The sequence below is a fragment of the Globicephala melas genome, chromosome 7 (genome assembly GCF_963455315.2).
Source record: "Globicephala melas chromosome 7, mGloMel1.2, whole genome shotgun sequence".
Taxonomy (NCBI): domain Eukaryota; kingdom Metazoa; phylum Chordata; class Mammalia; order Artiodactyla; family Delphinidae; genus Globicephala; species Globicephala melas.
In genome coordinates, this window is record NC_083320.1 from 338,721 (window position 1) to 354,879 (window position 16,159).

At 53.1% G+C, this 16,159-nt stretch overlaps 1 protein-coding gene across 7 annotated transcripts in view; it reads right to left on the bottom strand.

Moving 5' to 3' along the window:
- Positions 1–16,159, bottom strand: part of FARP2 (FERM, ARH/RhoGEF and pleckstrin domain protein 2) — a 92,485-nt gene that overhangs the window by 17,134 nt on the left and 59,192 nt on the right. For all 7 annotated transcript variants that reach the window (XR_009564491.1, XM_060301554.1, XM_060301553.1 and 4 more), the window contains 5 exons: positions 14,400–14,563; positions 13,989–14,057; positions 13,417–13,474; positions 10,990–11,221; positions 598–758 (listed from right to left, as the gene is read on the bottom strand). Coding sequence is in view for 6 of the 7 variants with exons in the window: in XM_060301554.1 (XP_060157537.1) it covers positions 598–758; positions 10,990–11,221; positions 13,417–13,474; positions 13,989–14,057; positions 14,400–14,563 (684 nt within the window). In the remaining variant the exon portion in view is untranslated. The remainder of the gene's footprint in view (positions 1–597; positions 759–10,989; positions 11,222–13,416; positions 13,475–13,988; positions 14,058–14,399; positions 14,564–16,159) is intronic.

Genomic DNA, 16,159 nt, shown 5'->3' on the forward strand with positions numbered 1-16,159 from the left:
TGGGAGACACAGGAAGGAGGAGGGATCCCAGGAAGCTGGCACACGGGCTCCAAGGGAGGGTTGGGCAGCCCCCCCGCACCCCCCCCCCCCAAGCCGGGCAGTCAGATGCCGACGCGGGAGCCCAAGGCTTCCAGGACCTGCCAGGGGAGTCATCAGGAAACCTGGGGGTCTCCCAGCGTGCATCTGGGGGCCAGGGCCTCGCTGGCGATGCTTCAGGCTGTGGCCTCACTAGCGAGCAGGCACGTTTCTCTGCCTGGTCCGTGGCGCTCTGCCTACCGACCTCACTCTTCCCCCGCAAGTCCACACGCCCAGCCCCTGGGACGCACCTCCAGAACGCCTCAGCCCTCAGCCCCACGGCCTCGCCTGACCCCCAGGCCTCCTCCCAGCAAAGCGGGGAGGCTGAGACCCCAGGTCCCCGGGATCCACAGCCCCGCACTTGGAACCTATGGGCGCCAGGAACGTGAAAGGAATGAGGAGGCCCGTCTTGGCGCAGAGGGACCCCGAGCGCCCCAGAGGTGGTGGGAGGGTCTCAGGACTGGGGAACCCCCAGCCCCTGCTGCCCAGGCCCCCAGCAGCAAGACCCCCGGGGGCGCCCACCTTGTGTCTCAGCTCCTCCTGGTCGTCCGTCCCGGCTCCGCCAGCGTCGCTGAGGACGGGGCTCAGCAGGGGAGAGGAGCCCTGCTCGGCTGGGCCCAGTGGGCTCAGGCTCGGTGGGGTCTTCCGGGTGGAGGGAAGCTGAGGACTCTCCACGGAAAGGCCTGGAAGTGAACGGGCGATGGAGCGAGAGATGAAGAAGGGCAGACCCGAGGGACAGCACCTGCCACCAGGCCCTTCCGGAGACACGCAGGCCTCAGTGTGACATAAAGCAACGGTGAGAACCGGTGACAAGTGAGAGCCCGCTTCCCCAGAGAACCTCCAGGGCTCTGGCTCCCGGGGAAGACGCAGGCACAATAGAGCCAACGGGGAGGAGGGAGCGCACGTAAGAGGCCAAACTGACGCTGACTTATCTGGAAAAGAACGTGTATTCTAAGGCCAAACTCATTAACCATTCACTTAAAACACTGGATCACACTCGTCATACTGTTTTCTACTTCCCTGAATTGTTCGTTAGCAAGGATTTTATTCTGATTTCTAGAATCATACCACAAAAGTAACTAATACTTAACTTTTTCCCCTTCTGAAAATGATGTTTGCTTTTGACCAGACTGAAGCCAAAATTCTGGCCTCGTTCTATTTCATCCAACATTTTGTGATCAAGAAATTCTCTTTTCTATTTAAAAAAATCCTCAAAGGTTTATTTCTAATGTTTTTCTATGAGAGATTAGTAACTATTAAATGCCACGTTTGAAAGTCACCTTAAAGCAGAGTTTTAGAGGAGACGTTTAACTGTTCAAAAGCAATTTAAGATAGACATTTACCTTGAGCTTATAAATGTATGGCCTTTTAACACCCAAACTACCATCATCTCTAAGTATGATTATTAAGTCGGTTTACAAAACGCTAGAAGTAACACAACGGGTTTCAAAACGAGATCCTTTCACACTGTGATTGGGGACCAAATGCAGTTATCCACGGTGACCAGTTTATAGACCCAAAACTTAGTTTATTCAGCCTAAAGCATGAAGTGTGTAGGAGGCAGGCTGGTGCAGAGAGCTTCCTGCTGGCCGGGCTGCCACGCAGAAGCTCCTGCAGCCCTCCACCGTGGCCTGACGGCGGGAGGGAGCCCTTATTTTCACATTGACAAGTTCAGAGCTCTGGGAAGCCGGGACCCCACTCAGGGCTTCTGGGGATGGGCTACCAATGCCGGATAGCAGAGCTCTCCTCTGGGATTCTCACAACCACACAGATTTAAGACACAGAGAAACGTTCACTGACATTAGAAAACCTGGACAACGTAAGGACGTGAAATTATCGGAACCAGTTTTATTAAAATCTGCTTTTATTACACATTTAAAATAAGCTAAGCCACCTTAAAAGAGCGTGCCTTGCCTACGTCCCCTCCCCCGACAGGCCTGCACTGTCACTTCTCCGGGGACCAAACCGAGCAAGGGCTCTGGGCTGTGCCCGAGCCATGGCTCCTTTGACTGCAGAAGAGGCTCGTTTCCGGCTGAGCTGTTCAGGATCACACTCCAAGGCCCGTTGTGTCCCTAAGTAGCCCGGAATTGCATAATGAGACACCTTCACACAGTGAAAATTCAGAAAAGATGTAGAAGCTACTAATAAGCTACTTATTCTTCCAGGCGTGTTGCTCAAGGTGTGAGAACCAAGACGCTCACCCTCGTTGGTTCTGAGAACAAGTCCATGGGGTGACCCTTGCGTCTTCCCGCCCCGCACAGCCCTCCCGCCCGACAGAAAGCTACTAGTGCACAGTTTACCACAGAGTTCTTGCAAAACCTGACTTTATTTTTACATAGCAGAAGGTGACAGGTGAGGAGGTGGTGTTAGCTCTGAAGCCTCCTGTGACAAGGCCAGGGTGGGCTCGGGGGCCGACAAATGGGCCGACGAACGGGAGACCAAAGCCCAGCAAGTGACCGCCTCGGGACAAACAGCTCGTCTGGAATAAACTGCTTTGACTCTAGGAAGGTTAAAAGCCATCATTTGATATTATCATTGTAGACAAGGCTGCCCTCACATCTGCAGGTTCCACATTTGAAGACTCAATGAGGACGGAATATATCGGGGGGGGGGGAACGTTCCAGAAAGGTCCCAAAAGCAAGACTTGAATTTGCCGCTCTGGCAACTGTTTACACAGCATCTTACGTTGCATTTACAACTATTCACAGAGCATTTACACTGGATTAGGTGTTGTACCTAATGTAGAGATGATTTACAGTATCCGGGAGCACGTGGGTGGGTTGTATGCAAATGCGACGCCATCTCACATAGAGACTTTCCCGTCAGGGGTTCTGCTATTTGTGGGGTCCTGGAGCCAATCCCCCGTGAATACTAAGGGACAACTGTACTTACTATTTCACAAAAATTGTCAACTCACAATTTAGTGACTCGATTAAGAAGCACCACAAACAGACATTAAGCATTTGTTTTTATTAAATCTGTCAGCCGCAGCAAAACGTAATACATCGTACCTACATCAAACTCTGTCAACACAGACGCTACGAGACGAAGCGAATAAATCTGCAAGGAGCTGCTTTCAAGCAAGTGGCAGTAAACGAGGCTGCTGGAGCGTGCGGGCCACTGCCTCTCTGTCGTGACGCCAGTGACGCGAGGGCCCCACGCCCAGAGCACGCCCGTGGGGCCGTGGTTCTGCTGGCCAGTTCCAGGAGCGGCCGGGGCGCGTGAAGGCTGCTCTGGACCGTGTGGTGGCGTGACAGGCTCTGACCTTAGAAAGCCCTGTCCACGTGGACGACCTGTATTAGAATGCACACCAACAGGCAGATTGCGTAAGCATTTTTAAGATGCTAAACGTCAAGTTTTAGGTGCCACAGAGTACGTGTAGCCTTAACTGACATGGTGAAGAATCTTAAATGTTTGTAAACCCAGACCTCTGCGTCCAAGGTCCTCTACTGTCAAACAGCCAGGAGGAGTCAATGTCGCTCTGAGTCACAGGACCCGCTCACACGTAGGTGGTGCGCTACTGCCCCACCGTGGCACCGAGAACCACCAAATCCTTGCAGACGAGACAGGTTTGGAAATGCTTCCAAAAGGAAATGCTTTGGGATGGGTGGACAGCTCTCCGTTTCTGCTGTCCACCCAGAGTTCACAGGCAGCCTCTGCTCTCAAAGGTGCAAGGTTTGACCGTCTTCAAAAAAAACACTGCAGGGCTTCCCTGGTGGCGCAGTGGTTGAGAGTCCGCCTGCCGATGCAGGGGACGCGGGTTCGTGCCCCGGTCCGGGAAGATCCCACATGCCGCGGAGCGGCTGGGCCCGTGAGCCATGGCCGCTGAGCCTGCGCTCCGCAACGGGAAAGGCCACAATGGTGAGAGGCCCGCGTACTGAAAAAAAAAAAACACTGCAAAGGTAAAACTTCCGTCTCAGTCAGTCAGCAGTGAGCCGCCCTGGGAGATGATTTTCTTTGTGGCGTTATTTCCAAACATTTCTAAATATCCATCTGATAATTTCTGACATCGTTTTGAGAAGCGCAGTACTGTGCTTCGTGTAACCTCCTTATCGTCTGACCAGGTGATGAAAGAGAAACATCACATTTAGACAGGAAGCTCAGCTACTTTTATTTCATACCTTTAAATTCTCTTCTTCAAAACTCTGTAATAAAATAAACAATTTTGAAACTTTTTGCCTTATAGCGGAGCAAGAGTCAGCTCCAGTTTGGAAAGTTCAAGGTCAAGTTTGAAGGTTAACATGATGGAGGGAGTGTAAGATCTAGAAGCTCCCTCTGTGGCTGGAACAGTGATCACTAATCCCATAAGAAAAGGGAAAAGCTGATTTTTCCAAAGCACCCAGGTAAGCGTGACCCTGAGGAGCCGCAGGAAACCACGTCTGGCTCCACTTCTGAACTAGGACGTCACGAGTCTCTTATGGGAAACATGGTTCATAAAATAAAGTAGGAGGTAAAGAAGCGGCTACTCCGAGGGGCCCGAGGCCCAGCTCACCCCTTCCTCCTGCTGTGTGTTCGCCTGCCTCCCAGGGCTGTGACGGCTCAGTCTGCAAGTGGCTGTGGTCACCTGAGACTCAGGGGGTGACGTCTACACGCATGGCGCACCCAGGGGCATTTTCCCGAGTCTTCTCTTCTGTTTCCTTCTAAGCAAACAAGACTCTTTCCTTGTTAAGAGAAACGGGGGTGCCAACCTACAACTCATTCACACTCTGGGCCACTTGTCCGGATGGCGCCCGCCAGGTGTGGGGTCTCCTCTGCTGACACGTGTAGGTAGTCCAGGGTGCACGTCCTTGTTCTAATAAATGACACATTTTGTCTAAAGTTTGAGAAGCTGTGACTTATGGATCTTCTGAACTATTGGAGCGACGGAGGCAAGGGCCCCGAAACAAACTATTCAAGTAAACTAGGAAGTGTGGAGGTGACGTGCGTTAGGAAGGAGGTGCAGCCTGTGAACGTTCTTGGAAGTAAAGGCCACACAACTTTTACCCTCCTAACTGGTCACCCTGTGCATCCACTGGGTTCATCACGGAGGTGTTGCCACCTCATCCCCGCGGGGGTGACGGCAGTGGGGGCGTCAGTGAGGGACGGGCCGGTGTGATGGGGGAAGAAATGGAGACCCTAGTGATCCACTGTCCTCTGCTCTAAGGGGGGGGTCCCCCAGGGAGTTCATGCCAACAGGAGCCTTTCTAGACGCTGCCAGCCACCTCCCGCCCCCATCACACTGGGCGCCAGGTGCCTCGAGACCCCAGAGGGAGCCCGGCCCCCGCCCCGAGGGGCCTGCGCTGCCCCGAGCACCCCGTCCTCAGCCGGCTTGCTGCAGCCGCTGCGCAGGAGTGGGGCAGCCCCGAGGCCTGAGAGGGGCTGAAGAGGCAGACAGCTCCGTGGACGCAGCAGAAGCTCGTGGCAGCCAAGAGAGGGTCCAGGAGGAAAGGCCAGTTCAGAATCTGAGCAGCTGCCGCACTTCGGGCCAGGGATTTTATCAGGTGGGGTCTAGCTGACTGCGGGGAAAAGGCAATAAAACGGTCTCATTTTCAGAGTTAAGAAGCCAACAGCACGTGTTCTGTGCACTATAAGCCCAAGGACCGTGCAGTTCAACCCCAAAGCTGCCAACAGTGTTGCTCTCAGCCGGCACCTTGGAGGCTCATGCGGGCCCAGAGCCAGCAGAGACCACTGGCTCTCCTACATCCCCCTCTGCACACTGACCACAGGGGCCACGAGCCTGAGCGGGGCCGCTGAGAAAAGCAAGGCACTTCCCCGACTGGCCTTCCATAGGGGCGTTGCCACCCACAGCCGGCATGAGACAGCCTGTGGGCTCCATGGGGCCAACTGCCTATGAAGACAGATGTCGGTGGTGATGTGAAAAGATACAGGGCTGTTTCCGGGGTTCACCTGACACATGAGATAACCTTCCATGGGTGTAAATCAAAACTGCACGCAAGTAGAGGGAAAGGAAGCTTAAAAAGCCATCAAAATCCATAGCAAATATTCCCTTATTTTATTGAGTAAACGAAGAGTTCTGAATTAGTACATATCTGCAAATTTATAAACGGCAATTTCAACAGGAAACAAACTTTCAAGAACCACAAACCAGGCAACGTCAATGTGTCTTTAAAGGATGAACGAGTTCAGGTTTACAGGGAAATGCCACCCCCTTTTCTCCTCATTCCTGGGGACATAGATACGTTCATGCAAAAGACAGCATCCAGGGTCACGGCGGGCAGGGCACTGCGTGGAGAGACAGTCCCACAGCGGCCCCCGCGCCCCGGCCAGCTGCGACAAGCTCTGTCACTTCAGGACAGGGGCCGGGGCGCAATCCCACGAGTGAACCCGTGGCCTTGAGAACAGACACGGAAATGCCCAACTTTAAGTGCCTGAGAGAACGTTAACATTTTCACCTACAAAGTACTGTGCCAAGAATGGATTTCTTTCTGGTGCTCCCTGAACCGGGAGGGAACAGCACACCCTGAAGACGCACAACTGGCATCCCTTGTCACACACACATAGGGGCGTGGCCCGTGTGCGCCACAGGACCGGAAGCACAGCACGCCTGGTGCTCAGCCACCCCTCCAGGGCAGCAGGTGAGAAGATGCCTGCGGTGAGAACCACACCCACAGCACCAGAGCAATTAAAGGACTTTGCAAAGTGGCGACCTTGGGGATGATCAAAGTTCTCCACGTTAAACTTCTTTGTGCGGTTTTCATCGCCCATCCCTCCATCATTACTACCATTTTAAAAACGCGTGTTAACTGGAAAAAGGAGTCCTGCTCTGACCCCGCACTGAGAGAGCTCCTGTGTGATGTGAAAAGGCACACACGGGACACGCCGCTTCCTGCTTTAGTGCCGTCAACCTGCCTAACGTGAGGCTGTCGTTAGACCCTGGAAACGGAAAGACAATCATAGACTAGACAGCTAGTAAACATAAACAGTCCACGTAAGTGGAGTGCGTCACTCCAGGGGACTTGGCGGGGACGGCGGGCAGCGCCTCTGGGCTGCGGTGACAGTGCCGGGCTCCCCCGTGGGCCGGCGTGAGGAGCGCTGCTCCCAAGCCTGTGGGTCCCACGCCAATCTGCACATTCATCCTGTAATCCGGGTCTGCGGGGCCACCCTTCCAAGGTGATGCCACTGCATAACGTGTTTTTCAAATAAAAGGCGATCACCGCGAACGGCCTTCAGCAAACCCAGCAAAGGCCGGCTGCTGGCCTCACTCAGAACCATGCTGGATATTTTCATGTTTCCTGTAAGCCAGCTCTTACTAGACAGAACACGACAGTGCCACTGCCTGGGCTACAAGCAGAAAGACAGGACCTGTAGGAGCTATCTTTCAGGCTCATTTTCCCGGTTGCCGAAGGGTCCCCTCCGGGAGGGGGCTCCTCCCACTCGAGTGAAGGGGAAGAAGGGCTGTGGGCAGAGTCCAAAGAAGCCACAACTGATATTAAAGAAATGGTTTCAATATAAAAGGAAAGCTGTAAAATTAAACATATCGTGAACACTCTGGAAAAGGAAAGTTGTTCAAAATTTCTCCAAATCTGACCAAAAAGCTAACCCTGAATCTGAAAAGCACACCTTCACCAGCAGTGTCCACAGAGCGTCTGGGATGCTGGGCTCGTTCTAGAGCCACGCTGCCCATGCGTGGAACAGGGAGGGGGTCAGGGGTCGGGGTCAGCAGTCAATGCAGCTGCAGGTCCAGCCTCCAGGGCTGCAGGGCCTGAGGGGCAGACCGACGACAGCCCAGGCCGCTCGGCTTCCCTGCAAGTCACCGGCACAAATGGGAAAGAGGAAGAGGAGACAGACGGGCTATCTCGACCTTGAGCAGCACGCGGACCGGGTCTGGATCCCAATTTGAGCAAACCAGACGTCGGCCAGCACTTCGTCCACCTTGTGGGGTGACATCTGTGTGGGGTCAGTGAGGAGGCGCCTTACGTTTCAGAGACACATGAGCGCTGAGGAAGGTCGTCAGCGCGTCAGGCCCGCTTTATAGGAGGGGGGCAACACCCGGGGGGACGTGGCGGGGGGGGACACAGGACAGCCCTGCCCAACAGGCTTGGGCTTCACTCCTGATACGCCTCTTTCCGCTTCTGCATATCCTGAAAACTGTCTAAACAAAAGCTAGAAAATTATCCCCAGAAAAAGAAGTTTCTTTGAAAAAACAAGACAAAACCTGTAACAGGAAGGTCCAGTAAAAGACATCTGAGAACAAGACTTATTCAGATTCTTCGACATGTGACGACGACCACACAACCCCCCCCCCACACCCCCCGCCCCGCATCCTGCAGCCCCGGCTGCTCTGCTGGCTCAGACTTTCTGCCCAGACACCAGGACGGGCTGCTTTAAAGACAGAAGGACACTCTTGTTAGTTCGGAGAGTCGGGGGCACAGTCAGGAGACAACAACCGACCAAGGACAGAGGCAGCCGTCGTGTCAACTAAGATTCAGGAAAAGCGTTGGATGGACAGCGTCTGTATCAGCTCCTTGCCACACACACCCACGGTGTGTCTTTTCAGTGACACAAAGTGTCCCAGACGTGCCATCCTCACCAGTGACGTCAGTCACGGTCACACAGTCTCTCCACAGACGCCGGCCAGTCAGCACCAATGCAGACGGACCCATGGCCTGGGAGGTGCGGGGGCGACGGGTGAGAACGTCCCGGGACCAGAGCCACAAGGGACCCAGAGCGGCGGTAAGGCAGCTGCGAGGATGGAAAGTACCGACCCATTAGGCTGAAGCCCCTGCTGGTACCCGACTGGCACCATCGACACCATCGACGGACGGCGACCGAGCCTGCAGGGAAGCCCCGGCATCTCCACGCGGCCGCCGGGAACGGGGTCCACACACACGGCGAGGATGGGACTTTCAGGAAGAAAACTAACCTTTAAACACGGTGCTGCTCCACCAGGTGAGACCGGGAAGGAAGCACAAGACCCAGTCCATGGACTCGGTGACAAATCCAGCCCTCGAGGGGCCCGGCCACGCAGCCTGTGCTGAGCGCTGGCCCCACGTCCGCGGGGTGTGGAGCGCAGTGCCCCCAGGGCCACAGCCACCTTGGCCTGTCCACACACATGACCTTGCCCAAGGCCTCTGGACGGATGCGTGCGGATGGGGTCTATCAGAATCAGCCCGCAGCTGTGTCGGGTGCACACCTGACCGGAGGAGACACCACTGCTACAAAAGGCCAAGCCCCCTGCAGCTTGGGGAGGTCCCGGGTGCCCAGTCCCCACGGGGAACAAGCCCCCGTCGGCCCCAAGGAAACGGCTGGCCAGCTCGAGCCAACGCCATGCCCCTTGGGCCGGTTGGTGTGTCTGGTTCTGCCTTCCCTGCAACCGAGTGCGTGGCGTCCCCCAAGGAAGGTGGAAAGGACACAGTCTCGCTTACACCGCAGGTTGAACCAACGCCTCTCCAAGCACGGTCCCTGGATCCTAAGTCACGGACGCAGCCAAGCCTCGGGCGCTGAGCCGCCCTGGGCAGTCCCAGACCACAGCACACGGAGGCCGCAGCCCCCGCTGCCCTCCCCAGGAACTGGGTCCTGTGGGGCCTATTCAAGATTTCGTGCAGTCAAATCAGACAAAACCTCCATCATAATTAATCATGGGCCGCACACCTCACCTTAAGAAGCAGCGACAGGCACAAGGCACACGTTCCATTAGAGGCCAACACGAGTCAGAACCGCGTCACACTCAAAACACATAGCACCACTTTTGCAGTATCGAAGCCAACGCCAGAAGAATAAAGCTGCACAGGCGAGACGACCAGCCCCGAAGGGTGAGCTGGAGACACTCCCCCACTCTAAACCCACGCCACAGCTTTTAACACCGCTCCAAGCACAAGTTTTCACTTTTGGCATTCCAAATGCAACAATCAATCAGAGAATTAGGGTGAAAAAGGAACATCTAGCCGTGACCACAAATCACCTTCTGTATCGAAGGCCGACAGTCGGAGCCCTCACCCCCCGAGCAGGTGAGGGTCCCCAGGAGGGAAGCCGGGAACGGTCAGGACAGGTTTTCATCGACCTGCTCTCCAGGAGTCAAATTCTTTATGTTACTCTGCAGATCGAAAAGGACTCTCTCTCCCATTGTCAGGGCAAAGGGGTTACCGAAGAAGAGGCTCACGTCTAGGGGGGCCTCGGCCTCGGAGCCCCACGAGTCTGTGTCGGAGCCACTCGGGTCCTCAGCCGTCGTGGGCGGGCAGCTGAGCTGCTCTAACTGGTCGACGATGTCCGAGAAATGGAAGGCTGAGCTGGCCTCGGAGCGGACCGAGCAGGCGGGGAAGTTGGCCATGGAGCTGGCCTCGGACTGGGCGGCAGAGCCGGGCGTGTGCGCGGACAGGCTGCCGGGCAGCGGCGCGTTGCTGAGGGAGCTGGTCTCGGACCGGTGGAGCCGGAGCGAGCTGGCGGCGGACGGGCTGAGCAGGCGCTGCATCAGGCTGGCCTGCGCCTTCACCTCCAGCAGCTCCGAGGTGTCGGCGGGGTGCGCGGCGCCGAGGCTGCCCTCCTCCTCGGACTCAAAGCCGCGCGCCCCACTCCCACGGGCCGGCTCCGGGGAGGACCCCTCCGGGCTGGACGGGGCAGACCCCAGGCGGCCACACAGCAGGGCCTGCGGGCGCAGACTGCCGAAGGGGAAAGGAAAGGCCTCAGAGCCTCCGGCAAAGAAGGAGATGTCTGCCAGGCCGCCATCTCTGAACTCCTCGAACGCCGGCAGCTGGGCGCTTGTCAATGTGAAAACAGGGCCCCCCCGGAGGCTCTGCCGGCCACACATGGGCGCCCCCCTGGAAGGGGAGGGGCCCACGGTCAAGGCACCCTCACCATGGCCACTGTGACCCGCACGCTCCCTGCCGGCCCCCCCTGCCTCTAGGCCTAGGGCGGCGCGACTCAGCCCCTCAGTACTGCTGGGGCCACAGCTCCACACGCCCCGACCCAACCCGACACCTTGGCAAGGCTGGAAAGCAGGCGGCCCGGGGGGCGGGGCCGCGGCCACGCCGCTCCTCTCTGCAGCTGGCCACCTGGCGCTGGGAGCCGGGGGCCCCGTCGGGGAGCCGCTGCCGTCCTTGGAACCGAGCAGGCCCACGGGGGCTGGAGGGGAGGCGGGGCCCGAACAGAAGGAGGCACTTGTTGAAGACGGGGACGCGGGAGTCCTCGTGCCCTCGGTGAACAAGACGCTCTGGGGATCAAATCAGGAGAAGAGAAAAAGGAACACGTGAAATGAGCAATTACTGCTGGGAAGTCGCAGAGCTAACTGGGCCCAGGTGAGTACAGCCGCACCCACACATTTCTGTCACAGCTTCTACAAAGGAGGGCAGCAGGTCAGACCTTTCCTTTTAGAACTGAAGATCTGTAAATGCAGACATGATTTCAGACGGACCCAGGATCTATTTAGGTCCCTTGTAAGTCCACTTTTTTCTCTGCATTAGGCGTGACCTGTCTACAAGAAAGGCCATTTCCACCACTAAAGGCCCTGAGTCTCCCTGGCACCCGGGTCACCCTGAAGTTGCCTGGGGCTGTCTTTGGGCATCATTGTTCCCCTGGGGCTGGGCAGCTGGAGGAGGGGTGAGCTGCCCCACTCGGCTACCCAGGCGCCCTCCCCCGCCCTGCCAGGGGTCACCGGGGGACAAAAGGCATTGGTGCATCCACACACCGCCCAGGCAGCAAGGGCCAGGTCCGCACACGGAGCTCCTCGCCCACGCCGTGCACAGGAGCCCCGGGCATCTTGGAGGCGCAGGAGCGGCCCCGCGTATGAGCAGGAAGAGGCTCACGAGGGGCGCGCAGGGTGCTGGGAGGGGCTGCTCGCCCCGCCGGGCGCCTGCGCTGCGTCCTGGCTCACGGTCCCACACGCAGGGACACGGAGCAGCCCTTCCCACTCACGTGTCACCGAGACACAGCCGTGTCACACCGGCACTCACAACATCACAAGGGGGCGGTCAGACCAAAGCAGAAGCAGCAGCAGCAGCAGCACAGCGACCACCCCTTTAGACAAAGCGGCAGCTCGCGACCCGACCCGTAAGATTAATCCCTTTTCGTGTGTCTACCACGTGGCTTTTTCCTAATCATCGACCATATTCCATATTCTCTGTGATTTTTGAAAGACAGCATCAGAGAACTGAAAGCTTAAGTGTAACTTTTAGACTACTCACAAATTTGAACTTTGTTAAAGAAACAAAAATAAGTTCTTTTAATTTCAGTTGATTTAACAAGGAATTCCAAAATAGAAAACATACCTAGAAGAGTTAAAGAATGTTGCTATTTAAAAGACCCGATTAAAAGAAAATTTAGGACACATGAGCTTTAATATATGAGGTACAAGTGTAGCTTCTGGAAATACTATAACAGTATAAATGACAAAACTGTCAACGAAAATCAACTTTGTGCAGCAATAAAAATGTATAAATATGAAACTATACAGCCACACATAGAAAGTTACGAAATAACAGTACATGAAAAGAGCAAGATTCTCTGTAAAAATATACTTGCATGTGGCAGTCAACACGCAAATGTGAACACAGGGAGCGACAGCAGAGAAGCAGACCTGAAACACAGAGTCACCGACGTCCCGGCCTCGCAACACAGAACTGTCACGTCTGGGACACTGTGGCCAAACGTCTCCTGTGAGTGTTTGTGTGCACCTGTGTGCACCTGTCTTCATATAGCTGTGATCATGTCAAACACACAGGCATACACATTTGTTTCCTGCTTTTCACCCTTAAGATAATAGCAAAAGATGCACTCAGTGAACACGGCTTCACTAAGCAAATCGTCTCCCTAAGCTGGCATTTAACCGCACCTTGCACTTTTACAGAAGGAGTATTTCTCAGTTGTTTTCCTGACAACAAAAAGCACTGTGTCCACAGCACAAAGAGAAGAAAAAAATACATAGAGAGAAGCACAAAGAGAAGATAAAAACTGCCTGGATCCAATCGCTCAGAGATCATGTTTGATGCTGTGCATACACTTCTCTTTTTAAATCAGAATGAGGACGTGACCCAGGCTGCTTCGCACCCTGCTACTTTCACGTACTGATATTCTCTGGGCGCGTCCTGCTCGCGCACTATTCTCCCGAAACGAGATTTTTAAAGGCTCTTGAGTAGCGCCTCCCGCGGACACGCCCAGAACTGCCAGTGACTCACCCGGCACAGACGGTGGTCGCTAGGATTTCTCGAATGATAAACAACACTGTCACACATCTCACTGCACAGAGCTTTCTCTTCACTCAGGACTCCTTTCTGCAAACAGGGTCCCAGGATTGGAATTTCCTCACAAATGACAAAGCTAATCTTAGGACTCTTGTTACAACATTGCCAGATTATTTCCCCGAAGAGGACAGGTGATCATATCGTGTACGTTTTACGCAGAAGGACTGACCTGCCTCGGCAAGTTGGCATTTAGGGCGCGGAGAGACATCTGGGTCTTGCTGTGTTTTCTGCAAACAGAGAACAGGCTGTGAGCCCCCAGCCCTCCTCTAAAGCAGCACATGCTGTGCCGCGCGAGGACTTGCATAAACGTGTGGCCAAGCCTCTGTTAACGTGAGGCACGTAACCAGGAATGGCGGGATGACAGAACACAAGCACTCAAACAAAAACTACACGTCCAGAAGAGGTGAAATTGCGCCCTTCACACTGAAGGAAAAGCTCCACATGCAAAGCAACAACATGAATTTTCAGATTCAAAGTTTACCACGCTACGTAAAAACATTACATCTAAGCTAAGCGATACAGACTAGAACCAAAAAGCATTATCTGTATCTGTACACAGTAACTGTAAATAACTGTAAAATACAAATCTATTACCATTAAAATAAATAAAAGAAACAGAACTCAAGTGCCAAAATACACGTTTACATATGTGAAGTGATTTTTACTCAAATACAGGTTAAAGTATTTAAAACGTTAATTTTCAAAGCCCACACTTTTCATCATGAAGATGAGAAAATTTACCTCTCATACGGAATCCTCTTCATCCCACCGTCTTTGACATAATCCACTAGTTGCTTCTGAGTTCTTCCACTGTGGAAAAAAATCAGGTTTTAAAGAAAAGAATAAACAGTAATTCACAGCATTAATTTTTCACAAAAGCAAAGGAAAAGTAAGACTTGCCCATCCTCTCTCACAAGTTTACGTATATATTTAAAAATTATACTTTGCAACAAGCATAACCAGTTTTCTAAACAGTTTTTACGAAGCCTATTTTTCCCACTATTTTATTTGATATGCTTTCTCCAGTTTTACAATAGCTGCAGTCTGCGTGTAGTTCTCTGGAACATTCACACCACCTTCTTCTTGACTGAGGCTGTTCGGGTTCTCAGTCCCACAGACAAGGCCAAGACCCGCCTGGCACTGCTGCCCCACCTGTATCTGAAGGAGGAACCTCTGCTGAAGAGGATGGCTCTAGCTCTGGGCTTCGGCTGATCAGCAAGTCTGAAAAAGGTGTGATACTCTACACACGTCTTCCAGAAGTTCTTACACGCGTCCCTACTCCCCAGCACGAATTCCAGGGTGTCCTGGTAAGGCCCCTGGGAACAAAAGACAAAGGTTCGAGTCACTATATGAAGAATAAAATTTAGGAAGGCAAAAGGCTGCTCCAAAGTTAAAGATTAGCACGTTTTCTTCCTCAAGGTTGTATACAAAGACTTCTGGTTCCATTTACATTTAAGAGAAGAAAAACACAAGGTATATATTCATTGTAGAAACATCAGGAAAATGTGGCCATCTACAATTACACAACTGCTAACATTCTGAAGTTTACCTTTGTAACCTTTTCCCACCTAGGAAACTAAGGCATCTTTCCAGGCCGGCTGACGCCTTTATCTGTTATCACCCAATCATTCTCCTGGGGGTTCTTCTGGGATGTTTCAGATGCCCAGGACACACAGGGTTTGCAGGCTCACAAACATCACCATGAAGAAACTACTGCATTGTCTCTCATGGCTATTCCTTAGGATAAATTCCCAGAAATGGTATACTGAGCTCAGAAACAACGCACATTTTGGAACCTTATGATATATTATTACCAAATTACTTGCCAGAAAGAACATAATACTTTGACTCCTATGTTTCATCTTAAAAATGTAAGTGCTTAGGGTTACAAAACGTAACCTTGCCAGGTGCAGAGACAGACACAGTCCGGAACTTTGAAACATCACGCTGTTCCAAAGAAGAGCTGCTTTGGGATATAAAGCCGCAATTCTCTTCTCTCCCTGTCCTTTCAGAATAACTGCCAGAAACTTCTTTTTTTTTTTTTTTACAGAGAAAAAAAACGCAGCCTTTTACTTGTATTTCGTACATGTTTTTGGCATTCCTTATACTTCTCTCTCATCCGCAGAAGAAATATTTGAGTAAAAAACAATTAAGCTATCTGTTCACACTTGCTACCGAACACACTTACACGCCGCACGTGACCCTGGGGTTTGACAAAAGCTAATCAAGTTGAGCCTCCTCCAGACTGGCCCGGAGCTCTGATCTCCCAGAGTGTGTCTAAGCTGACAGCCTCCTAAGCTTCAACGCCACAGCGGCTCAGCTAATCTACTTTTTATTTCCTAACTTCCTTTGTACAATAGACATATAACAATGTGAACATCTCTGAATAGTCTGACGTACTGGATTTTTCCAACTATCAGACTGTACAGACATTTACTTTTCCCCCTTTTTACTAATTTCAGTAAATTTATATTTAATTATTACCTTACTGACTCACAATCTCAAAAGAAAGGAACATTTATTTTCTGAAAATCAAGTCTACTTCGATTAGAGCTATTAAAGGGTCAATTTCTGAATCAAAGACACATGAGAATATTGGAAACGCCCCCCTTCATTCTGGACAGAAGCTCCAACACTGATTTGCCGTGCAGCTTCTTCTGATCACAGCTAGACACTCCGTATTTCAGCTTTACTACCCAAAGAAGGACTGGCTGTAACAGACCAACAGTTCTCAGCAGCCCTGGGAGTCTGTCCCACGTGCACTCTCTCAGGCCAACCCCACAGCTGAGTCTTGGGCGGGGCCACCCCCGGGGATGCTGATATGCCCTCCAGGTGAGAAGTGCTGGGCAGGTCACCCCGAAGCCTGTCCCCAGTCCCGAATCCTGTCCTTAAATTCTTATGTGAGTTACGCT